This window comes from Schistocerca serialis, chromosome 10, assembly GCF_023864345.2.
Source record: "Schistocerca serialis cubense isolate TAMUIC-IGC-003099 chromosome 10, iqSchSeri2.2, whole genome shotgun sequence".
In the NCBI taxonomy this organism is placed as follows: domain Eukaryota; kingdom Metazoa; phylum Arthropoda; class Insecta; order Orthoptera; family Acrididae; genus Schistocerca; species Schistocerca serialis.
The window spans coordinates 157,245,567-157,271,881 of NC_064647.1; the positions used below are offsets into that span (position 1 = coordinate 157,245,567).

Genomic DNA, 26,315 nt, shown 5'->3' on the forward strand with positions numbered 1-26,315 from the left:
GTATTCAAATATTTTGCTGGCTACTGAGAGTACTGCTATTAGCCTGTAATTGCTGATATCATCTTTACTGCCTTTTTTATTAATGGGTATGATTTTTGCAGTCTTGAGTTTATTAGGAAATATGTCATTGAGGAATGAAGAGTTTATTATGTGGGACAGTGTTTACTTATGAGATTGCTGCAGTTATGGAGAAGAAAGTAGGGGATCTCATCTTGTCCTGCAGAGGACTTTTTCCTTGATTTTTGTACGAATAATTTTTTTCTATTTCTGCTTCTGTTGTTAGTAATAATAACAGCGTGTAATGATGGTTTGGCCCACCCGGTTGGCCGTGTGGTGTAACGCACCGCTTTCCGGGCAGGAAGGAGCGCCTGGTCCCCGGCACAAAACCGCACGGAGGATTTGTGTCGAGGTCTGGTGAACCGGCCAGTCTGTGGATGGTTTTTAGGTGGTTTTCCATCTGCCTCGGCAAATGCTGGCTGGTTCCCCTTATTATGCCTCAGTTACACTATGTCGGCGATTGCTGCGCAAACAAGTTATCCACATATGCGTGCACCACCATTACTCTATCACGCAAAGATAGTGGTTACACTTGTCTGGTGTGAGTCGTTCCCTGGGGGCGGGGGTATCCACTGGGGGCCAAACCGCACAATAACCCTGTGTTCGGTATGGGGCGGCGGAGGGTTGAAGTGGACTGCAGTAGTCGTCGTGGGGTTGTGGACCACTGGGGCTGCGGCGGGGACGGAGCCTCTCCGTCGTTTCTAGGTCCCCGGTTAACATACAATACAATACAATGATGGTTTAGTATTTATTTAAATATAATTTTAGTCTTTTCAGAAGTATATATTCACCGCTCTGTAATAGTATGATTATTACTGTAAATTAAATTAGTTTTTTACGAAAATACCGAGCGTGTTTATGTTTAGTTTCTTTCTTCAAAGCCAAAAATTGTGTCATTCTTGTTGAGTTTCCCGGAGTGTCGAGTTATCGAGAGTCCAGTTTTCAAGGTTCTAATGTTGATCATATGTCTCTAAAATGCTTAAAAATCTTTAAAGCTCACTATTTTTCATCTAAAAATTAGAAAATTTCCCAGTGCCGCCGGATATTTTTTACAAGTCAGCGCCCCGGCTAACGGCACCTCCAGTATAGGGATTTGATAACTTTTGTCCGTAAGCGCCAGCAGAACTCAAGATCATATATAGGTAAGTGTGGCACACCTGCAAATAGTTGAACAAGTTTCGTTGTGACGTTAAACATCTTTGAGTATCACTTGGTTGTGTTGACGGGGATGTGTTTACATTTTTAATAATATAATTTTACGACAGTGATGTGCAGTAGTTGAACTGACTTAATGTTTGTTGTTAAGTGAGTTGTTAAACAAATTTTTCCTAAGAACATACCATATCGAAATTGCAGGTTACATTTCATATGTGTTCGTAGGGTTCTTTTGACAACTTAGCGTCTCTCTGTATATACATATAAAGTCTTTTTCGTCTCGTTTGTTTGTTTTCCTGCGGTACCATGTGTTTGAAACATTATCGTTTTCATCTTTAAATTGCGGATATTGTATAAATTCATCGGCTCACTCTATCTCTTTTGTGCGTAAAAATGGATTATAGCTGCGTAACTGTAGTTTACAAAATGGTTCAAATGGCTCTGAGCACTATGGGACTTAACATCTGTGGTCATCAGTCTCCTAGAACTTAGAACTACTTAAACCTAACTAACCTAAGGACATCACACACATCCATGCCTGAGGCAGGATTCGAACTTGCGACCGTAGCGGTCACGCGGTTCCAGACTGAAGCGCCTAGAACCGCACGGCCACACCACCCGGCTGTAGTTTACATTTGGGAGTTATATAGAGCACCCAGCAATTACGATGTCTAATTTTTCAGTAAAAAATCTCACATCGGTTGTTAGCAAATTCCCTTATGTTCTCGTTTTTTGCTGCTCGATGCATTCTACTGGTTTATAGCAGATAGGTTCCATGCTAAATAGCAGTTCTTATATTGAGAATTTACTGTTCTTTTTACGGTTTGTTTGTGTGAATCGTTTCCTTTTTTTATACCACACGTTCATATTTTTATTTCTTGTGTTTATACGTTTTGTTTACATTTCTAGGGCAGGGATGCCGGTATCTGTTTCCTGTAGTGTCAAACACAGGGCAAATCTTGGGACACAATGAGAAACAAGTCTAAACTATAAACAATGGACAAGGATAATATTTATTTATATGTCTTTATACAAGAATCATCTCTCAATAATGAAGGAACTATCTAGTTAACACAGCACAAATCAACAATTCAAAATTAAGCTACAACCGACATAGTTTATTATAATAGGGCAAGTGGTGTCTGAGGGTGGGACATGATTAAGGAACTATCCTGACATTTGTCTAAGTGATTTAAGAAAACCCAAATCAGGATGGCTGGAGAGCAAGTCCATTTTCCAAATAACAGGTCGTTCTTGTAACAGCTGCACTGCTTCATTCCACTGGTCTCCATTGCTCAGTGTTCTTTGATTTACACAATTTATTTCAGATAACTTCTAATATAAAACATAGTTTTGTTCATCATCATCACCGCACACACGAAAGGCATCTGCTGGTGTCCCCTGGATTGTGAAGATGATGCTTTGCCACTTGCACCAGCTCCAGTCCGTTCACAAAGCTGACTTTTGCCCGCATATATTGAGTTATGCTCCTCAGTCCACCTTAAAATCTGAGTCAATATGTCACCATGATGAGTGAGATAATGAATTTGGAAAAATTACAAGAAATTACTGTCATGTAATTTGCATCTTGACACATGATTTCCTTGAGGAAGCAGTAAACCATGATCATGTATTGAAATGTGACAGCATGTTGTAGTTATCCTGTTTCGTTACTACCTCTAGTAATTTAGTTGTGTAGTACGCATTACTTATGAAGAAAGTTTTAGCTTCGTTTTTAAACAGATGTACTTTAGTAAATCTTTTCATTTCCTTTTTCAGTTTATTATACAAGGTATATATGAAAAGTTCAATGATTGGTCTCAGATAATATTAAGAAAACAAGAGTTACAAACAAAATACTTTCCCTTGTCTTCAGAGTAATCACCATTAGCTACAACACACTTCTGACATTGGTTTAAACCTGTCAGAAACTGTCAGCAAACACTTCTTGTGGAATTGCTCAGAGCACCGTGCTCATGCTTGTTGGATATCCGGATCATTGCAGATGAGACAAGATCTGGTGCTACTGATATGACCTGGAGATAAGCGACAGTAAATGGCACAGTGTCTGTTATCTTTCTCACCTCCCTCAGAAAGAAATTCGTAATGTATCCATCCCTTGCTGTCGAGAAATGTGATCCACATTGTTGTAATTTTGGATTTTATCAGCTGACTTGTTTTTTGGGTACAAGTAAGACAGTGAACATCGTGCCTTTGACTGCTGCTTGGTCTGCAGATTGTGCTGGTAGCAGCAGGTCTCATTTCCTGTAATGATGTGGATGTGCAACAATGCATGGCCTCGGTGCTTCAAGCAATTCTACATGAAGCATTTGTTGATGGCTTACAACATCTTTGCAATCAATGTCACAAGTTTGTTGTAGCTAATGGTGATTACTCTGAAGGCCAGTAAATGTATTTTGTTTGTAACTCTTGTTTCATTTGCCCTCTGAGACCATTCACTGAACTTCTCTGAAGCACCTATAGTTTTATTCCTTGGTATCATGTTCTGTTTTGAGCTTTTGGTTTCTCTTTCGTGGGTAAGTGTAAGTCCAAACGGCCCTTGTTCCATGATTATGTATAGAGCTATTACTGAGATATGTAGTGATGTTTATCCTGAAACGTACCATAGATTGGTAGATTTACTCACTTGGTGCAGTAAGCATGCCCAATTTTTTAAACAGCTGTTTGCAGTTAGACTGTCTATAACTTCTAGTTATTTACCATAATGGCCCTTTTCTGCAGTTTAAGAACTGCATCCATGTGCTATGCCTTCAGTCCCCAAAAAATAATTTCATAGCTAAGGAACGAGTGCATGTAGACACCACAAACCGTCAACTGTTACGAACTGATGGTCAAATTTTAACATGCTACTGACATCCTTTTTTGCCAATACCTCTGTGTATTCATTCCATGTTAGCTGACAACCAGTGTTCATCCTTAAAAACTTTGTGTGTGTCTATGCGATAGAGTGGCTCCCCTTCTTTATGCTGAAGTGTTTACTGTTTGATTTCTTTTTGTTCAACATTAATATATTACATACTGTCGAACTGTAAACATCCTTGAAGGTTTCACTTTCTTTCTGTAATAGGAGTTCTGATGTTTTATCAATGGCTATGAAGTAAAATGGCAAGGGCTAATAGAAATCCTTGGGTGACAGAAGAGACATTGAATTTAATTGATGAAAGGAGAAAATATAAAAATGCAGTAAATGAAGCAGGCAAAAAGGAATACAAACGTCTCAAAAATGAGATCAACAGGAAGTGTAAAATGGCTAAGCAGGGATGGCTAGAGGACAAATGTAAGGATGTAGAGGCTTGTCTCACTAGGTGTAAGATAGATACTGCCTACAGGAAAATTAAAGAGACCTTTGGAGAAAAGAGAACCACTTGTATGAATATCAAGAGCTCAGATGGAAACTCGGTTCTAAGCAAAGAAGGGAAATCAGAAAGGTGGAAGGAGACTATAGAGTGCCTGTACAAGGGCGATGGACTTGAGGACAATATTATGGAAATGGAAGAGGATGAAGATGAAGGTGAAATGGGAGATATGATACTGGGTGAAGAGTTTGACAGAGCACTGGGAGACCTAAGTCGAAACAAGGCCCCGGGAGTAGACAACATCCCATTAGAACTAATGACAGCCTTGGGAGAGCCAGGGCTAAAAAAACTCTACCTTTTAGTGAGCAAGACGTATGAGACAGGCGAAATACCCTTAGACTTCTCGAAGAATATAATAATTCCAATCCCAAAGAAAGCAGGTGTTGACAGACGTGACAATTACCGAACTATCAGTTTAATAAGCCATGGCAGCAAAATACTAACACGAATTCTTTACAGATGAATGGAAAAACTGGTAGAAGCCGACCTTGGGGAAGATCAGTTTGGATTCTGTAGAAATGTTGGAACACGTGAGGCAATACTGACCCTACGACTTATCTTAGAAGAAAGATTAAGGAAAGGCAAACCTAGCATTTGTAGACTTAGAGAAAGCTTTTGACAATGTTGACTGGAATACTCTCTTTCAATTTCTGAAGGTGGCAGGAGTAAAATACAGGGAGCAAAAGGCAATTTACAATTTGTACAGAAACCAGAAGGCAGTTATAAGAGTCGAGGGGCATGAAAGGGAAGCAGTGGCTGGGAAGTGAGTGAGACAGGGTTGTAGCCTATCCCCGATGTTATTCAATCTGTATATTGAGCAAGCAGTAAAGGAAACAAAAGAAAAATTCGGAGTAGGTATTAAAATCCATGGAGAAGAAATAAAAACTTTGAGGTTCGCCAATGACATTGTAATTCTGTCAGAGACAGCAAAGGACTTGAAAGAGCAGTTGAACGGAATGGATAGTGTCTTGATAGTAGGGTATAAGATGAACATCAACAAAAGCAAAATGAGGATAATGGAATGTAGTCGAATTAAGTCAGGTGATGCTGAGGGAATTAGATTAGGAAATGAAATGCTTAAAGTAGTAAATGAGTTTTGCTATTTAGGGAGCAAACTAACTGATGATGGTGGAAGTAGAGAGGATATAAAATGTAGACTGGCAATGGCAAGGAAAGCGTTTCTGAAGAAGAGTAATTTGTTAACATTGAGTATAGATTTAAGTGTCAGGAAGTCGTTTCTGAAAGTATTTGTATGAAAGTGAAACGTGGACGATAAATAGTTTAGACAAGAAGAGAGTAGAAGCTTGCAAAATGTGGTGCTACAGAAGAATGCTGAAGATTAGATGGGTAGATCACATAATTGATGAGGAGGTATTGAATAGAATTGGAGAGAAGAGAAATTTGTGGCACAACTTGACTAGAAGAAGGGATTGGTTGGTGGGGCATATTCTGAGGCATCAAGGGATCACCAATTTGGTATTGGAGGGTAAAAATCGTAGAGGGAGACCAAGAGATGAATACACTAAACAGATTCAGAAGGATGTAGGTTGCAGTAGGTACTGGGAGATGAAGAAGCTTGCACAGGATAGAGTAGCATGGAGAGCTGCATCAAACCAGTCTCTGGACTGAAGACCACAACAACAACAACATGATGTTGCTGTCTTCAGCAAATAACTTTTCCTCGTGCTGTTGAAAGTCAGTGATAAATATTAAAAACAGAATTGGACCCAGTACTCTATGGTGAACAATACTTACAGTAGTGACATTAATTCAGGACACTTTGTAGACATTAACTGAATACTGCATTCAGGAGTTTATTTTAGTTGAAATATACGATATAATTCAGTACAAGTTTTAAGAAAACATGCCCTTATATCCACTAATAGAGAATTAAAGTTCAAATATTAGAATTTAACCAAAAATTTTAAAAATCAAACAAAATGCAGTCCAACAGTTTCAGAAAGTAACAGATTACATGACATAAAAGTTATTGCAATGTTTCTTAGTATTTTGTGGTATATTTTTCTGTTTTAATCACTGCCTTGACTCTGTGTGGCATTGAGTCCACCTGATGTTGAAGGTCTTCTGGTTTGATCACTCTGAACCACGAACTGATGATGGCCTCTAGGGTCTGCAGCTCATCATCTAATGGCTAGTGTTGCTACTTTTGTATTATGGGGTCCTGGGTTTGATTCCTGGCCGGGTTGGGGATTTTCTGTGCCTGGGGACTGGGTGTTCGTGTTGTCCTCATCATTCCATCCTCATTCATGATGGTGGCTAGATTGGATTGTGTACATTTTGGGAATGTGTAAGGGCACTAATGGCTACACAGTTGAGTCCCCCACAAACTAAGACATCATTGTCATCATGGGCTCTAGGAGCTCCCTCATGTTACTGGGCTTCTGTTGGGAAACAATGATTTTGTGAAACTATAAGTTCTCAATTGGATTGAGGTTGGGACTGTTGCCAGGCCAAGGCAGCACACTAATTTGATAGTCACTGAACTATTACATATTGATTTTCATGGTATGACATGATGCATTGGTTTGCTGAAAGATGCACTGGTGGTTTTGACCTTCAAACAAATTGCATATAGAGGGAAGCAATTTCAATGCAAAGACTTCGCCATGGTACTTTTTTGTGGTAATGTTGCCCAATAACACTGCCAGATGTCTCGTGCCATGAGTTGCCACGCAGCCCCACCCCATGACACTGATGGTATGCTTCATTATGGCAATGTTGCACTGAGATAGTAAGCCTTCGCCTGGCCTACAATGTACAAAATGAACTTTCTCTCTTCCAAAGATGCTGATCTTAGTGCCTTCACTCCAAATGAATCTAGTGCAGTCTGCTTGCACCCATTCCCTGTGTGCTAATACCCATTGCACACGTTTCTGCCTCTGCATTTCATTCAGATAAGGCTTCTTCCTTCGAGTCCTTGCTTGCAAACCATTTTCACAAAGTTTCTGTCGGGTGATTGCATCAGAAACTTCAGCCCCTGATGTCTTCAAAAATCCCTTTATGTCTTTTGCAGTTGTCAATGACCTTCCAGAATAATACAGCAGATTCTACAAGAGTCTTGATTAGTCAATATTGGTTTTCATGGGGAGCAATTTTGATTGAACTATTTTCTTGATACCAGTTGCAAACTTTTCTCACACCCAATTTTTTAGCACCTCCACCCAACTTTTTGCCATTTCTGCATATGTATAATCTTCTTCACAGAGTGTTACTGCCTTACTCTGTTTAGTTTGTGACAAATCAAAACATATCAGTAGAGGAGACATCATTTTCAATCCGTAATCCATCTCAGCTTAGCTCTCATTAAAGAAACCTGGCACTTCAACAACAACAATCTATTGCTACTACTGGAGTTACAACAATCATCACAATAAAGCAATAATATGCTTCCATTGATTGATATGTTGGAACAAAACACATTGGAAACATCTGCACAAGCAAATGAAACAGTGAAGTTTTTTAACTGTTATCATTCAACTCTATTTATTCACTTTTAATAAAAAGTGTAACATCGCATTATCTAAAAATGATAAATACTGTGGAGGACATGCCACAAACAAAAAGAAAAGAAAAAAAATGTTAATTTCGTATGCCAAAATGTACTTACATCTTGTGATGTTAAAATGAATGAACATTTCAACAAAATGTCCAGAATTAATACCTCTGCTGTATGTTTATGTGTTTCTTGTCTGACAGTTGTTTTACTGAAATTTTACTATCAGCAGATGTGTGAACTATCTTCACCTTTTTCACCCTGTTTTCCAGCTAACACTGGGGCCACTTATTCACTGTTTCTCTTATACCGGGCACTTCTAACTTGTTTAGTAGTATTTTATGATCTAAAGCCTTGGTTGAGTCTAAGAATAACACAATTATCCATGTCAGGAGCTTCAGGAATCACTTTTGTAACTCTGTAATGGCAGGTATTGTATTTCTCCCACTTTGGAAACTAAACTTCATTAAAAAGATTGTAATTATTCATGTAACTTAGTCTCTCTTCCATTACTGATTAGTTATTTTTGAGAATCAAGATGGCAGTGAAACTGGTTTGTAGATTTCAATGCTTTCCACATTACCTTTCTTTAACAAGGGTGCTTCTGGTTGACTGGGGTAATAGCTGAACTAAAGGACTCATTTGTTATGTTTGTTAATGGAGCTTGTGTCCTACCTATGCATGCCTGCAAAATAGAGACAGGAAGTTTAACTATGCCTGATGACTTCTTAATTTTAATTGTTTTTATTGTCTTTCTGACTTCAAGCTCTGTTGTGGGAACATAGTAAGTCACTGTGGGTGCTACTCGTGTTTTAGGAAGATTTTGCTGTAGCTTTTCCACAGTACCAGAGAAATAATAATTTACAAAATTTGGTTATTCCTGAATGCTTTCTATTATTCTACCCTCATCTTTGATTTAATTGGATAGACACACATATAAAAATAAAGTTTTTTCATGTGCAAGCTTTCAGAGCCAGTGCCTCCTTCTCATGACAGAAGGGTTGAACAGGAAGGAAGAGGGATGAAGGAAAAGGACTGGGAGGTTTAGGAAAAACAGTGGAATTGAGAAAGTCACCCAGAATCTCAGGTCAGGGGAGATTTACCAGACAGGATGAGAAGGAAAGGGAATTAGTGGTTGGGAAGTGAGTGAGACAGGTTTGTAGCCTATATCTGATGTTATTCAATCTGTACCTTGAGCAAGTAGTAAGGAAGCCAAAGAGAAATTTGGAGATGAAATTAAAGTTCAGTGAGGAGAAATAAATACTTTGAGGTTTTCTGATGACGTTGTGTCAGAGACAGCAAAGGAGCTTGGAGACCAGGTAAACAAATGTTTTGGAAAAAAAACCTTTAACATAAACATCAACAAAACTAAAACAACGTTAATGGAATGTAATCAAAGTAAATCAGCTGATACAGAAGGAACTAAATTAAGAAATGAGACAATAAAAGCAGTTACGGAGATTTGCTCTTCCAGAGGTTGCCCTCAGTATGCAAGATCCGGGCGGTCGCAGAGGGTGGGCTTACTGGTAGTTGGGAGCTCCAATGTCAGGCGCGTAATGGGGCCCTTTAGGGATATGGCAGCAAGAGAGGGGAAGAAAACCAATGTGCACTCCTTGTGCATACCAGGGGGAGTCATTCCAGATGTGGAAAGAGTCCTTCCGGATGCCATGAAGGGTACAGTATGCACCCATCTGCAGGTGGTCGCTCATGTCGGCATCAATGATGTGTGTCGCTATGAATCGGAGGAAATCCTCTTCTGGCTTGCGGCGGCTATCTGATTTGGTGAAGACTGCCAGTCTCGCTAGCGGGATGAAAGCAGAGCTCACGATCTGCAGCATCGTCGACAGTACTGACTGCGGTCCTTTTGTACAGAGCCGAGTGGAGGGTCTGAATCAGAGGCTCAGACAGTTGTGTGACCGTGTGGGCTGCAGATTCCTCGACTTGCACCATAGGGTGGTGGGGTTTCGTGTTCTGCTGGATAGGTCAGGAGTCCACTACACACAGCAGGTGGCTGCACGGGTAGCAGGGGTTGTGGGGCATGGACTGGGTGGTCTTTTAGGTTAGATGGCCTCGGGCAAGTACAGAAAGGGCAACAACTTCAAAGGGTGCGGGGCAAAGTCAGGACATGCAGGGACCAAGCAGCAATCGGTATTGTAATTGTAAACTGTCGAAGCTGCGTTGGTAAAGTACTGGAACTTAAAGTGCTGATAGAAAGCACCGAAGCTGAAATCGTTATAGGTACGGAAAGCTGGCTGAAGCCAGAGATAAATTCTGCCCAAATTTTTACAAAGACACAGACGGTGTTTAGAAAGGATAGATTGCATGCAACCGGTGGTGGCGTGTTTGTCACTGTTAGTAGTAGTTTATCCTGTAGTGAAGTAGAAGTAGATAGTTCCTGTGAATTATTATGGGTGGTGGTTACACTCAACAACCGAGCTAGGTTAATAATTGGCTGCTTTTATCGACCTCCCATCTCAGCAGCATTAGTGGCAGAACAACTGAGAGAAAATTTGGAATACATTTCACATAAATTTTCTCAGCATGTTATAGTCTTGGGTGGAGATTTCAATTTACCAGATATAGACTGGGACACTCAGATGTTTAGGACGGGTGGTAGGGACAGAGCATCGAGTGGCATTATACTGAGTGCACTATCCGAAAATTACCTCGAGCAATTAAACAGAGAACCGACTCGTGGAGATAACATTTTGGACCTACTGATAACAGACAGACCCGAACTTTTCGACTCTGTAAGCGCAGAACAGGGAATCAGTGATCATAAGGCCATTGCAGCATCCCTGAATATGGAATTAAATAGGAATGTAAAAAAAGGGAGGAAGGTTTATCTGTTTAGCAAGAGTAATAGAAGGCAGATTTCAGACTGCCTAACAGATCAAAACGAAAATTTCTGTTCCGACACTGACAGTGTTGAGTGTTTATGGAAAAAGTTCAAGGCAATCATAAAATGTGTTTTATACAGGTACGTGCCGAGTAAAACTGTGAGGGACGGGAAAAACCCACTGTGGTTCAACAACAAAGTTAGGAAACTACTGCGAAAGGAAAGAGAGCTTCACTGCAAGTTTAAATGCAGCCAAAAGCTCTCAGACAAACAGAAGCTAAACGATGTCAAAGTTAGCGTAAGGAGGGCTATGCATGAAACGTTCAGTGAATTTGAAAGTAAAATTCTATGTACCGACTTGACAGAAAATCCTAGGAATTTCTGGTCTTATGTTAAATCAGTAAGTGGCTCGAAACAGCATATCCAGACACTCTGGGATGATTGCATTGAAACAGAGGATGACACACGTAAAGCTGAAATACTAAACACCTTTTTACAAAGCTGTTTCACAGAGGAAGACTGCACTGCAGTTCCTTCTCTAAATCCTCGCACAAATGGAAAAATGGCTGACATCAAAATAAGTGTCCAAGGAATAGAAAAGCAGCTGAAATTACTCAACAGATGAAAGTCCACTGGACCTGATGGGATACCAATTCAATTCTACACAAAGTTCGCGAAAGAACTTGCCCCCCTTCTAACAGCCATGTACCGCAAGTCTCTAGAGGAATGGAAGGTTCCAAATGATTGGAAAAGAGCACAGGTAGTCCCAGTCTTCAAGAAGGGTCGTCGAGCAGATGCGCAAAACTGTAGACCTATATCTGTGACATCGATCTGTTGTAGAATTTTAGAACATGTTTTTTGCTCACATATCATGTCATTTCTGGAAACCCAGAATCTACTCTGTAGGAATCAACATGGATTCCGGAAACAGCGATCGTGTGAGACCCAACTCGCTTTATTTGTTCATGAGACCCAGAAAATATTAGATAGAGGCTCCCAGGTAGATGCCATTTTCTTTGACTTCTGGAAGGCGTTCGATACAGTTCCGCACTGTCGCCTGATAAACAAAGTAAGAGCCTACGGAATATCAGACCAGCTGCGTGGCTGGATTGAAGAGTTTTTAGCAAACAGAACACAGCATATTGTTCTCAATGGAGAGATGTCTACAGATGTTAAAGTAACCTTTGGCGTGCCACAGGGGAGTGTTATGGGACCATTGCTTTTCACAATATATATAAATGACGTAGTAGATAGTGTCGGAAGTTCCATGCGGCTTTGCGCGAATAATGCTGTGGTCTACAGAGAAGTTGCAGCATTAGAAAATTGCAGCGAAATTCAGGAAGATCTGCAGCGGATAGGCACTTGGTGCAGGGAGTGGCAACTGACCCTTAACATAGACAAATGTAATGTATTGTGAATGCATAGAAAGAAGGATCCTTTATTGTATGATTATATGATAGTGGAACAAACACTGGTAGCAGTTACTTCTGTAAAATATCTGGGAGTATGCGTGCAGAACGATTTGAAGTGGAATGATCATATAAAATTAATTGTTGGTAAGGCGGGTGCCAGGTTAACATTTATTGGGAGAGTCCTTAGAAAATGTAGTCCATCAACAAAGGAGATGGCTTACAAAACACTCGTTCGACCTATACTTGAGTATTGCTCATCAGTGTCGGATCCGTACCAAGTCGGGTTGACAGAGGAGATAGAGAAGATCCAAAGAAGAGTGGCGCATTTTGTCACAGGGTTATTTGGTAAGCGTGATAGCGTTACGGAGATGTTTAGCAAACTCAAGTGACAGACTCTGCAAGAGAGGCGCTCTGCATCGCGGTGTAGCTTGCTGTCCAGGTTTTGAGAGGGTGCGTTTCCTGATGAGGTATCGAATATATTGCTTCCCCCTACTTATACCTCCCGAGGAGATTACGAATGTAAAATTAGAGAGATTCGAGTGCGCCCAGAGGCTTTCCGGCAGTCGTTCTTCCCGCGAACCACATACGACTGGAAGAGGAAAGGGAGGTAATGACAGTGGCATGTAAAGTGTCCTCTGCCCCACACCGTTGGGTGGCTTGCGGAGTATAAATGCAGATGAAGATGTAGATGTAAGCAGCAAAATAACTGATGATGACTTTAAGTGAGTGGATATAAAATGCCAACTGGCTGTAGTGTGGAAAACATCTTTGAAAAAGAGGAATTTCTTAACATCTAGTATAAATTAAAGTTTAGGAAGTATTTTCTGAAGGTATTTCTCTGGGGGTGTAGCATTTTATGAAAATGAAACAAGAACTTTAGAAATGTGACACTTCAGAAGAATGCTGAAGATCAGATGGGTAGATGGAGTAAGTAATGAGGAGGTACTGAATGATATTGGAGAAAATAGAAATTTACAGCACAACTTTACTGGAAGAGGGATCAGTTGAAAGGACACATCTGGAAGTATCAAGGATTTATCAGTTTGGTAATGGAGGGAGTGTGGGGACTAAAAATTGTTGAGGGAGACCAGTGGATGAACACAGTAAGCAGATTCAAGTGGATGTAGGTTGCAGTAGTTATTTGTGAATGGAGAAATTTGTACGGGATGGAGTAGTCTGGAGAGCTGCATCAAACCACTCTTTGGACCGAAGACCACCACATCATCATCATCATCATCATCTTGTATCTGTAATGTCTTTCGTTTCAGACATGTCCAAATCAGCACACACCATTTTGATCCTGCAGCAACTATGAATCAAGACACAAAGGACTGCAGTGCGCTTTGGTTTATACCAGTGGGTTAGGTTGAAAATTTGTGCCAGACCAGGATTCGTACTCAGGTCTCCTGCATACCAGGTAGTTGTGCTGACCACTATGCCATCAGGACATAGTGGTCACCACAACTGCACTGACTACCCTAGCACATCTCACATCGGACCCAAATTCTCAACTTTTGATCCTGCAGCCACTAAAGAATTAAAGACATTAACAAATTTGTGCTTGGTCTGGCACAAATTTTCAACTTGCTCCATTGATATAAATCAGTGCCCACTGGCAGCCATGGCTTTAATTCCTTTGTGTCTGAAATGACATTCTAATGTTCTTATTGACGTCATCCGTCGTTTGTTTGACGAAGCTCGTATATCCTCTGTGCTAATGATGTCATCAGCCTGTTATTGATGTACAGCATTGTTTACGGACTCTCGTTACATATAAGGTAGCTTGTAATTGGTATTAGCAGTCCACAGTATAATCCTTGTCGCCAGGGCGCGTTAATGCCATTTACTTTTACACGGTAGTTGTGTGATTTTCTGAAATGTCACTCCACGCAGCCGTCAGATGTCCGGCATGGACAGCCACCACCACGGCCCGATGCAGGCGGTGCAGCAGCCACAGGGTGGGGCGGGCAGCCTGGCGACACAGGCGCAGCTCCAGCAGCAGCAACAGGCGCAGCAGCAGCAGGCGCAGCTGCCGTGGGAAGCGCGCCGCCGTGCCCTGCATGCCGCCGTCTGCTGCCTGCTGGCGGAACTCGGCACTGAGGCCGCCGACCGTGCCGCCCTCGAGTCCCTTGTCGAGGCTGTTCAGTCATTCGTCTGGGAGGTCGGCAACAGCAGCCGGGCGTATTGCGAGCTGGCTGGCCGCACACAACCACTGCTGGGCGACGTAGTGGTGGCGCTCGTCAACATAGGCTTCCCGCTCGAGGGCCTCGAGGCGCATGCCCGCCGTCCCGGTCGGTCCGTTCTGTCACCGCCCACACATGCCTCGCAGCATAAGGTAGCTGTCTTGATGTGTAAATCTACATTCATCTCCACCTCCATATCCACATACATACTCTGGATATCATGTTAAAATATATGACAGAAAATATTTCCATCATACCACTTATACGTTGTGATCAAAAAGTAATGGGAATTTTTGTTTTTCGTAAAGAATCTTTACTTATTCATCAGTATTAACTTGTCCCCTTCAAAGTAATCCCCTACAGATATATAATAACACTTGTGCCAGCGCTTTTTCCAACCGTAGAAGCACTTCTGTAACTCACTTTTTGTTATGGTGTTCAACTCCTTCAGTGATTTTGTTTTTATCTCTGTAATGGTGGCAAAACAACATCCTTTCATTGTTCTCTTCAGTTTCAGGAATAGAAAGAAATGCAGGGGGCTATGTCCAGCAAATACGGTGGCTGAGGCAACACAACAGTTTTGTTTTTTGCCAAAAAACCGTGAACAAGCATTGAGGTGTGATGTAATTTCCACAAGTGGTTTTGCCACAGTTCTGATCATTTTGTTCGGATTGCTTCATGCAAATGCTGCATAACTTCCTGGTAGTATTCCTTATTGACTGTAGAACCATTAGGTAGGAACCAATGATGCACTATCCCATTGTAATAAAAGAAAACAGTGAGAAGAACCGCCACATGTGATCAAACTTGTCAAATCTTTTTTTTTATTTTGGCTCTTTGGGCAGTTTCCATTGGGATGATTAGGCCTCGGTTTCGACATCATATCCATATACTCATGCTTTGTCACTGATTATAACCTTCTGTACAAGTTCTGGACCATTGATGAATTCATTCAGCACTACCTGAGCGATGTTTGCATGATGTCGATTTTGGTCAAAATTCAACAGTTTTGCAACAAACTTTGCTGCTATATGTTTCATGCCCAAAACATCTGAAAAATATTGCTTGGAATGAGCCAAGGGATATTCCAACATCATCAGCAACCTCCCTGATGATCTGGCGATTTTACAGAACCATTTTCATCACTTTTTCCACATTGTCATCAGCAATTGATGTGCTAGGATGTCCAGGGCTGACATTGCCTTCAACATTTTCTCGGCCCTCTGTGCAGTGTTTATACTGCTCGTAAACTCTTGTCTTACTCATGGTAGATTTGCCAAAAGCCGCAGTCAACATTTCAAATGTGGTGCTGCACTTTATTCCATTTTTCAAGTAAAATGTAATGTGAATTCTTTGATGCATCTTTTTCGGAAGCAAGAATTCTTGAAACACTCAAAAACATGTATAATCTTTTCAACTGTCAACAAAACACTAGATAGTCTAAACAGCTGAAAATGCAGACATACATCGGGAACATCCACACCAAAAAAATAAAAAAAGTTTTTGAAATCAGATGTAAAAGCTTGCAAAATTGAAAAATTGTCATTAGTTCTTGATCTCACCTCTTAAGTGGTTATGGTATATTCCTAGATTAATCACTTAGAACTGGTTCTTGAAACTTTGTTTAGCAACATTGGATGGTCCCAAGGCTGCGGTGCGAATGGATGGAGAACTCAGTAAATGGTTTAGCATTAGTATAGCAGTCAGGGTCCCCTCTCTACAATGCTTTTTAATCTGACTCTTGAAGCAGCCATTCAGAAGCTTCAAATAGCTGGTGACATAGACACAAAGTCAATCCAGATATGTGTATATCCTACTGATGTAGCATTATTAACAGAAGAAGAGTTTCACGGGAGAGAACAGTAGGTGAGCTGAAAGAAGCCACCCTACCTAGAGGCCTTGCCTTGGTAAACTATCAGCAGCTGGTTTCAGTTGTGAACTTGCACAGAACTTTGACTATCTGGGACCTGATATTAATAGGACAAATTCCATGCCAACAGAAATAAAACAGTGCATCCTAAATGGTAATAAATGCTTCCACACATTTAAGAAATTGTTGACCTTAGGTTATTAAATAGGCAACTGAAACTTCAAATTTATAAGGTCATGATCTGGCCAGTTGCAAACTACAGACGTGAAACATGGACACTAACAAGTGCTGATAAGCAGCAGCTCAGGATATGTAGACAGAGCATTCTGCACAAGATCTATGGGGCATTTCAGAAAAACAATGATTTCTGGAGATCTAGAACAAACACAGAGCTGGATCACCTCATACAAGGAGCTCACATTGTAAGAACAATAAGAAGTATGCGAATAGTTTGGCTTGGACATGTCACAAACAATTAAAAAGGTTTTTGAATGTAGGCCAGCTGGAAAAAGACAGATACCAAGCGAACAAAAGTGTGGATGGACAATGTGGAAGAAGATGTAAAATCTCTCAGAGGACAGTGGAGAACTGTGCTGGAGAGGGTAAAATGGAAGAAACTTGTTGAAAAGACTAAGACCTGTGCAGGGTTGTAATGCCATGAGAAGAAGTGGTTTTGAACTCTGTTACACATCATTCTGAGATCCAATAAAAAAAGAAGAGCAGGGGGGTTAATGGTATGAAGGCGATTGTAATGTGGTACGAAGTAAACTGTCATTATTTGTATTTTTTATGTCACATTGGAGTGTACTGTGTTCTATTGTACCACTTTCTGCTTTGTTATTAGATGTTGGATCTGAGGTTGATCTGTAACAAAGATCATTGTAATAAATATACAAAGTAGTGCAGACATAATCTCTCTTCACAAGAAATTCTGGTATGGTTCCTGGGGAAATGACGGAGCTGATTTTCTTCCCTATCGTTGCCCATATTGACCTTGTGCCTCATCCATGATGATTGGTCATTAATTGGACATTACACTCCCGGCTACTTTCCTTACTTCCATCCTTAAAGCAGTAGTACTTTTTTGATCTCAATAGCCAATAAAGTTTTTTTTTTTTTCTCTGCTCATTGGGGTACAAAGTGAAGAGAGAAGGTTTGAGGGCATCAGGGGCCACCTCCAGTATCTTAACTGTGATGGTGAAATGATCTGTAGTTCAGTTTAGCTTTGCTATTTGCATGTTCTGTGGATCATAACTGAGACATCTCTCTGGGATGTGAATGAAACCAGTTACAGTTATACTGCACTTTCTCAGTTAAAATTGTGGCAACGTCAGGTAATTTACTATATGATGGCCTTAAGCTACCCTCATACCTCCCTTCATATATTAATTTATTCTTAACTGTGTTCTCTCTCTCTCTCTCTCTCTCTCTCTCTCTCTCTCTCACACACACACACACACACACACACACACACACACACACACACACACACACACACACCATATTATTACACATTCACAATTTATTCAGTGGAGTAGAAGTAACTGTCAAGCAGATACGATTCCAGTTTGTGTTTGTAATTAATTATACTACTACTAATAATAATAATAATAATATTCCTTGGCACTACGGCCCTTGTAGGGCCTTGGCATCCTGGACAATCACTGCCCCCTCTTCTCTGCTGGCTGCCGTGGATGTCCATGTTCTAATTCTCAAGTCCTGCTCCATGTTGTCTAGCCATTTGGTCCTTGGTTTGCTCCTTATATGATGTCCACTGGGTTTTCCTTTGAAAACTTGCTTGACTGTGCTGTTCTCCACCATTCTTTCTACATGTCCCAACCAATGTTACTCTTTCCCCCCTGTGGGCCCAGGAGTTTGAATAGGCCTGAGGTATTCCTGCCTATCGTAAGAGGTGACTAAAAGAAGTCTCACACATTTTGACTTTTATGTGATGGTCCCCTGTAGGGTTTGACCTCCATTTTTCAAAATTTTTGTGAAGAGCGAACCAGTTGGGTAAGGGCACTTTACATGGTGCATCGTGTCCATCATACACTGAGACCTATCACAGCCTTCGTCGACGTGAATCTGCACTTCTGCTCATTCTCCAACTGTTGGGTGAGGTCACCCTCCTGGGTGCGTATTTTTCCATCAACTGTGCATTATCATTTTCTATGCTGACAATGATAATAGACTTGTTTGCTTGGTTGCACCTGATACCCAGCATGGTAGCCACTCCGTTGTGGTGGAGCCGCCATGTACCCTGTTGGTTGTAGCCTCCTGACCATACAGGGATCGCTCTGCTAATGCCTACACTGTTAACTCTCCGTGTATGTCCCTGGGGCATCGGGTCTCCTGGCAATGACTATCTTGCCAGGTGGCCTTTGCTGCAGCTGGGTGGCGCCCATGGAGAGTGTTCCTGGTTGGAGTGGGTGGCATCAGGGTGGGTGACACGTGATGAAGCTTAGTACATCATCTCTTGGTGGTGGTCAAACACCAGCAGTCTGTAAGCGTTTACAGGCTCAATTCAATGCACAGAAGTACTACCCCAAATCGTTCCCCTCCCTGGCCACACCATGGGAGGAACGTCAGGCTAAGGATGGCAGTGGTTCTTATTTGCCCTGGTACCTTGTATGTTCAAGAGATGATGGGGAATCTTTCATGACGATGAAGTCTCAGTTTTGTGTTGAACATTAAGTGGACAAGTTTGGGGAGGTGGAGGGCTAGTCCAAAATGAGATCTGGGTCAGTCTTGATCAAAACAGCATCCTCTGCCCAGTCATGGGCGTTACTCGTTTGTGACAAGCTGGGGAATGTTTCTGTAACCATCACGCCCCATAAGAGCTTAAATATGGTCCAGAGTATCATATTTCACAGTGACCTTCTTTTGCAATCTGACGATGAGCTGCATGCCAATTTAGAGCAGAGAGTGTCTATTGGGATCCGAAGGATAATCGGGTTGCCACCAGTGCCTTCATCTTGGCCTTCGAGGGTGACACATTACCCGAGAAGGTCAAGGTGATGGTCTACCGGTGTGATGTAAAGCCATATATCCCTCCCCCGATGCAGTGCTTTAAGTGCCATAAGTCCTCTTGCTGTACTTCCAGCGTCACATGTCGAGATTGCGGATGCCGATCACATCCCAATACTCCATGTGCCCCGCCTCCCAACTGTGTCAACTGCATAGAGCACCATTTGCCTTTCTCACCTGATTGCAGGATTCTCCAGAAAGAAAGGAAAACCATGGAGTACAATACCCTGGACTGACTGACCTACACTGAGGCTAACAGGAAATTTGAATGCCTACATCCTGTACGTATGACATCATCTTATGCCGCCACTACAGCAGTTCTAGCCCTATCAGCTCTGCCAACTCCAGTCACCTCTCAGAGCCAGAAGACTACACCTATCCCCTTGATGGTGGGGGGCACTTCCCTCCCTGTTGCTGCTGCACAACCTACTTTGGGAGCAACACTCCCCCCCAACAATCGGGCATATCAGTCCCCACTTCTGAGCCAGAGAAGTAAGTTTTCTTTGGCTCCTCTTGCTATGAAGGGGTCCCTTGGGTCACTCCCTTCTCAGGTTTCTGCTAGTGGGAAAGATGACGCCCGCCAAAGGCTGAAGAGCCCAAAAGCAGCTGGTCGTAGGGCTTCACGCTCATCCTCAGTCCCGGAGACTGGATCAGTGAAGTGCTCCCAGCCAGGGAAACCCAAGGAGCAGCAAGAGAAATCCAAGAAGAAGGTCCCCAAGACCAAGGGAATTGTGGTGGCACTCACGTCTGCGGATTGGGTGGAGATTCTGGCGTCCACTGAGGACCTAGATCTCGCCGGACCCTCACACACAATGGATATAGACTGCTCAGGCAAAAAGTCAGTGGAGCAGGTGACCCTGAGGCATTAACTACCTCATTGATTGTTCCATATCTTTCCCTGTCTCACGACGATGTCATCCTCCAGTGGAATTGTGGCGGTTTTTTCCACTGCTTGTCAGAGCTACAGCAACTGTTAAGCTTTTCACCTGCTTTCTGCATTGCCCTCCAGGAAACCTGGTTCCCAGCAATGCGGACCTGCCCTCTGCGGCTATAAGGGATACTACAGGAAACATAGCGACTATAATCGAGTGTCAGGTGAAGTTTGCGTTATGTCCTAAACTCAGTCTGTAGTGAACCTGTGCCCCTTCAAACCCCTCTTGAAGCTGTGGCTGCCAAAATAAGGATGACACAGGAAATAACTGTCTACAATGTATATCTTCCTCCAGATGGTGCAATATCCCTGAATGTATTAACTGCACTGATTGATCAACTCCCTAAACCTTTCCTACTTTTGGGAGATTTTAATGCCCACAGCCCCTTGTGGGGTGGTACCGTGCTTATTGGCCGAGGCACAGATGTTGAAACTTTACTGTCACAGTTTGACCTCTGCGTCTTAAATACTGGGGCCGCCACACATTTCTGTGTGCCTCATGGTGGTTACTCAGTCATTGATTTATCAATATGCAGCCCAGAAGTTCTCCCATCTTTCCACTGCAGAGCACATGACGACGTGTGTAGTAGTGGCCCCTTCTACATCTTCCTGTCACTGCCCCGGCATCAGGCCCACGGACACCTGCACAGATGGGCTTTAAACAAGGCGGACTGGGAAACTTTCACTTCTACTGTCACCATTGAATCTCCTCCACAAGGGAACATCGATGTGATGGTTGTACAGGTGGCTACAACAATCGTTTCTGTGGCAGAAAACACAATCCCAGGGTCTTTAAGGTGCCCCTGGCGAAAGGCAGTCCCTTGGTGGTTGCCGGAACTTGCTGAGGTAATTAAAGTGTGTTGGCGAGCTCTACAGCGACATAAGTGGCACACTTTCCTAGAGCACCTTATAGCCTTTAAATGGCTCTGTGCCTGCGTTCGCCATTTTATCAAACGACGGAAGCAGGAGCGTTGGGAGAGATATGTTGGGTGCCATACGTCGCCTTCCCAAGGTGATCAAATGTGTCTTTGGGTACCAGACCCCAACAGGTGTTCCTAGTGTTAACATAAATGGCCTGTTATCTACTGATGCAAACACGATTGCCAAGCACTTTTGCTGAGCACTATGCTCAAGCCTGTGCATCAGAGCTCCTAAGTGCCCTTGCACATTGCCCCGAGATAGTTCCTTGGCCACATTGGATCCACAGTCAGATGATTTAAACATCTCTCATCTGACTGCAAGCGACATCTCCTGGTCATCTTCAACCATATCTGGTGCAATGGTGTCTTTCCATTGCAGTGGCAGGAGAGCACCATAATTCTGGTGCTCAAACCCAGTAAAAACCCGCTTGATATGGATAGCTATTGGCCCATCAGCCTGACCAATGTTCTTTGTAAGCTGCTGGAACATATGTTGTGTCAAATGGCTCTGAGCAATATGGGACTTAACTACTGTGGTCATCAGTCCCCTAGAACTTAGAACTACTTAAACTTAACTAACCTAAGGACATCACACACATCCATGCCCGAGGCAGGATTCGAACCTGCGACTGTAGCAGTCCCGCGGTTCCGGACTGCGCGCCTAGAACCGCTAGACCACCGCGGCCGGCATATGTTGTGTCGGCAACACCTCAATGCCCTCCGCTGCCTGGGCAACACCAATTGCGGTGCAGATCACTCTACGCTCCTGCAGCTCTACAGAGCCCTTGTTCAATCTCACCTTGACTATGGGAGTCTGGCTTACAGTTCTGTGGTGCCCTCAGCATTGCATTTACTCAACCCAGTGCACCACTGTGGTGTTTGCCTAGCGACGGGAGCTTTCAGAACGAGTCCGGTGACCAGTGTCCTGGTGGAGTCCAGAGTCCTTCCATTGAAGGTTAGGCGTGCACAACTGCTCGCCTTTTACGTTGCACACTTTAGCAGTTTTCTTGCGTATCCGAATTGTTGTTGTTGTTGTTTTTGTGGTGGTCTTCAGTCCTGAGACTGGTTTGATGCAACTCTCCATGCTGCTCTATCCTGTACAAGCTTCTTCATCTCCCAGTACTTACTGCAACCTACATCCTTCTGAATCTGCTTAGTGTATTCATCTCTTGGTCTCCCTCTACGATTTTTACCCTCCACACTGCCCTCCAATGCTAAATTTGTGATCCCTTGATGCCTCAGAACATGTCCTACTAACCGGTCCCTTCTTTTTGTCAAGTTGTGCCACAAACTCCTCTTCTCTCCAATTCTATTCAATACTTTATCATTAGTTATGTGATCTACCCATCTAATCTTCAGCATTCTTCTGTAGCACCACATTTCGAAAGCTTCTATTCTCTTCTTGTCCAAACTATTTATCGTCCATGTTTCACTTCCATACATGGCTACACTCCATACAAATACTTTCAGAAACGACTTCCTGACACTTAAATCTATACTCGATGTTAACAAATTTCTCTTCTTCAGAAACGCTTTCCTTGCCATTGCCAGTCTACATTTTATATCCTCTGTACTTCGACCATCATCAGTTATTTTGCTCCCCAAATAGCAAAACTCCTTTACTACTTTAAGTGTCTCATTTCCTAATCAAATTCCCTCAGCATCACCTGACTTAATTCGACTGCATTCCATTATCCTCGTTTTGCTTTTGTTGATGTTCATCTTATATCCTCCTTTCAAGACACTGTCCATTCCATTCAACTGCTCTTCCAAGTCCTTTGCTGTCTCTGACAGAATTACTATGTCATCAGCGAACCTCAAAGTTTTTATTTCTTCTCCATGGATTTTAATACCTACTGCGAATTTTTCTTTTGTTTCCGTTACTGCTTGCTCAATATACAGATTGAATAACATTGGGGAGAGGCCACAACCCTGTCTCACTCCCTTCCCAACCGCTGCTTCCCTTTCATGTCCCTCGACTCTTATAACTGCAATCTGGTTTCTGTACAAATTGTAAGTAGCCTCTCGCTCCCTGTATTTTACCCCTGCCACCTTTAGAATTTGAAAGAGAGTATTCCAGTCAACATTGTCAAAAGCTTTCTCTAAGTCTACAAATGCTAGAAACGTAGGTTTGCCTTTCCTTAATCTTTCTTCTAAGATAAGTCGTAAGGTCAGTATTGCCTCACGTGTTCCAATATTTCTACGGAATCCAAACTGACCTTCCCCAATGTTGGCATCTACTAGTTTTTCCATTCGTCTGTAAAGAATTTGCGTTAGTATTTTGCAGCTATGGCTTATTATACAGATTGTTCGGTAATTTTCACATCTGTCAACACCTGCTTTCTTTGGGATTGGAATTATTATATTCTTCTTGAAGTCTGAGGGTATTTCGCCTGTCTCATACATCTTGCTCACTAGATGGTAGAGGTTTATCAGGTCTGGCTCTCCCGAGGCCGTCAGTAGTTCTAATGGAATGTTGTCTACTCCCGGGGCCTTGTTTCAACTAATGTCTTTCAGTGCTCTGTCAAACTCTTCATGCAGTATTGTATCTCCGATTTTGTCTTCATCTACATTCTCTCCCATTTCCAGAATATTGTCCTCAAGTACGTCGCCCTTGTATAGTCCCTCTATATACTCCTTCCACCTTTCTGCTTTCCCTTCTTTGCTTAGAACTGGGTTTCCATCTGAGCTCTTGATATTCATACAAGTGGCTCTCTTTTCTCCAAAGGTCTCTTTATTTTTCCTGTAGGTAGTATCTATCTTACCCCTAGTGGGATAAGCCTCTACATCCTTACATTTGTCCTCTAGCCATGCCTGCTTAGCCATTTTGCTCTTCCTGTCGATCTCATTTTTGAGACGTTTGTATTCCTTTTTGCCTGTTTCATTTACTGCATTTTTATATTTTCTCCTTTCATCGATTAAATTCAATATTTCTTCTGTTACCCAAGGATTTCTACTAGCCCTCGTCTTTTTACCTACTAGATCCTCTGCTGCCTTCACTACTTCATCCCTCAGAGCTACCCATTCCTCTTCTACTGTATTTCTTTCCCTCATTCCTGTCAATTGTTCCCTTATAGTCTCCCTGAAACTCTGTACAACCTCTGGTTTAGTCAGTTTATCCAGGTCCCATCTCCTTAAATTCCCACCTTTTTGCAGTTTATTCAGTTTTAATCTACATCTGCCCCTGGAAATGTCTTACAATTTAAAACCTGGTTCCTAAATCTCTGTCTTACCATTATACAATCTATCTGATACCTACTAGTATCTCCAGGATTCTTCCATGTATACAATCTTCTTTTATGATTCTTGAACCAAGTGTTAGCTATGATTAAGTTATGATCTGTGCAAAATTCTACCAGACAGCTTCCTCTTTCATTTCTTAACCCCAATCCATATTCACCTACTATGTTTCCTTCTCTCCCTTTTCCTACTCTCGAAATCCAGTCCCCCATGACTATTAAATTTTCGTCTCCCTTCACTACCTGAATAATTTCTTTTATCTCATCATACATTTCATCAATTTCTTCATCATCTGCAGAGCTAGTTAGCATATAAACCTGTACTATTGTAGTAGGTGTGGGCTTCGTGTCTATCTTGGCCACAATAATGTGTTCATTATGCTGTTTGTAGTAGCTTACCCGCACTCCTATTTTTTTGTTCATTATTAAACCTACTCCTGCATTACCCCTATTTGATTTTGTATTTATAACCCTGTATTCACCTGACCAAAAGTCTTGTTCCTCCTGCCACCGAACTTCACTAATTCCCACTATATCTAACTTTAACCTATCCATTTCCCTTTTTAAATTTTCTAACCTACCTGCCCGATTAAGAGATCTAACATTCCACGCGCCGATCTGTAGAGCGCCAGTTTTCTTTCTCCGAATTAGTCTCCTTTTCCCAACCACGACAGTTTGTCTTCTGCATCGGCAATCCAGGTCATGGCTTACGATTGCGGTTCGCGTCCAGTCCCTTCTGTCCGAACTGGAGTTCTTCCCGTTACCATCTCTCCTCGAGGTCCATTCACGCACACCTCCATAGAGTACACCTCGGCCGGAGATTCTTCTGGATCTTTTGCACGCCCGTAAGCACTCCGTTAACCTTGCGGTTCTCCGCTATCACTTCCTCTTGATTTTCAACCTGTACCGGGACCATGAAGTGGTTTACACAGAAGGCTCTATAGCTGATGGTCTCGTAGGCTTTGCCTATGTTCATGGAGGACATATTGAACAGCACTCCTTGCCAGATGGCTGCACTTTTGCCACTGCAGAGCTGGCGGTTATATCTCGTGCTCTTGAGCACATCCGCTCATGCCCTGGCGAGCCATTTCTCCTGTGTACTGTCTCCTTGAGTAGCCTACAAGCTGTCGACCAGCGCTACCCTCGTCGTTCTTTGGTAGCGTCCATTCATTAGTCCACCTATGCCCTGGAACGATCCCATCGCTCAGTGGTTGTTATTTTTATTTATTTTTTTATTTACATATCACGTTTCGTAGGGTGTTTCTATAGACCCCAGGATACTTAGGAATCCCAGACAATGAGCTGGCCGACAGGTTGGCAAAACAGGCTACATGGAAACCGCTTCTGGAGAAGGGTATTTCCGAAACTGACCTGCGTTCTGTCTTATGCCGCAGGGTTTTTCGGCTTTAGGAGGCGGAATGGCATAACAGTATGCACAACAAAGTGTGTGTCATTAGGGAGACGACGAATGTGTGGAAGTCTTCCATACAGTCCTCTCACAGGGAATCAGTTGTCCTCTGCTAGCTCATTGGCCATACGTGGCTAACGCATGGTTACCTCCTCTGTCACAAGGACCCACCTCGGTGTCGCTGTGGCTCACTAATGGCGGTCGCCACCTCTTGCTGGACTGCCCACTTTTAGCTGCTCTGCAGTGGGCTTTTAACTTTCCCAGCTCCCTACCTTCAGTGTTGGGCGACAATGCCTGAACAGCAGCTTTAGTTTTATGTTTTATCCATGAGGGTGGGTTTTATCAATTGATCTAAGTTTTAGCGCATGTCCTTTATCCCTCTG

The 26,315-nt window shown here is 42.5% G+C and overlaps 1 protein-coding gene across 1 annotated transcript in view; it reads left to right on the forward strand.

Moving 5' to 3' along the window:
• The first annotated feature begins 1,233 nt into the window (after nt 1-1,233).
• LOC126425204 (transcription initiation factor TFIID subunit 8-like) overlaps nt 1,234-26,315 on the forward strand; it is a 46,656-nt gene continuing 21,574 nt past the window's right edge. The window contains exons 1-2 of the mRNA XM_050088159.1: nt 1,234-1,362; nt 14,248-14,689. Coding sequence (XP_049944116.1) covers nt 1,349-1,362; nt 14,248-14,689 — 456 coding nt within the window. The 5' untranslated portion in view covers nt 1,234-1,348. The remainder of the gene's footprint in view (nt 1,363-14,247; nt 14,690-26,315) is intronic.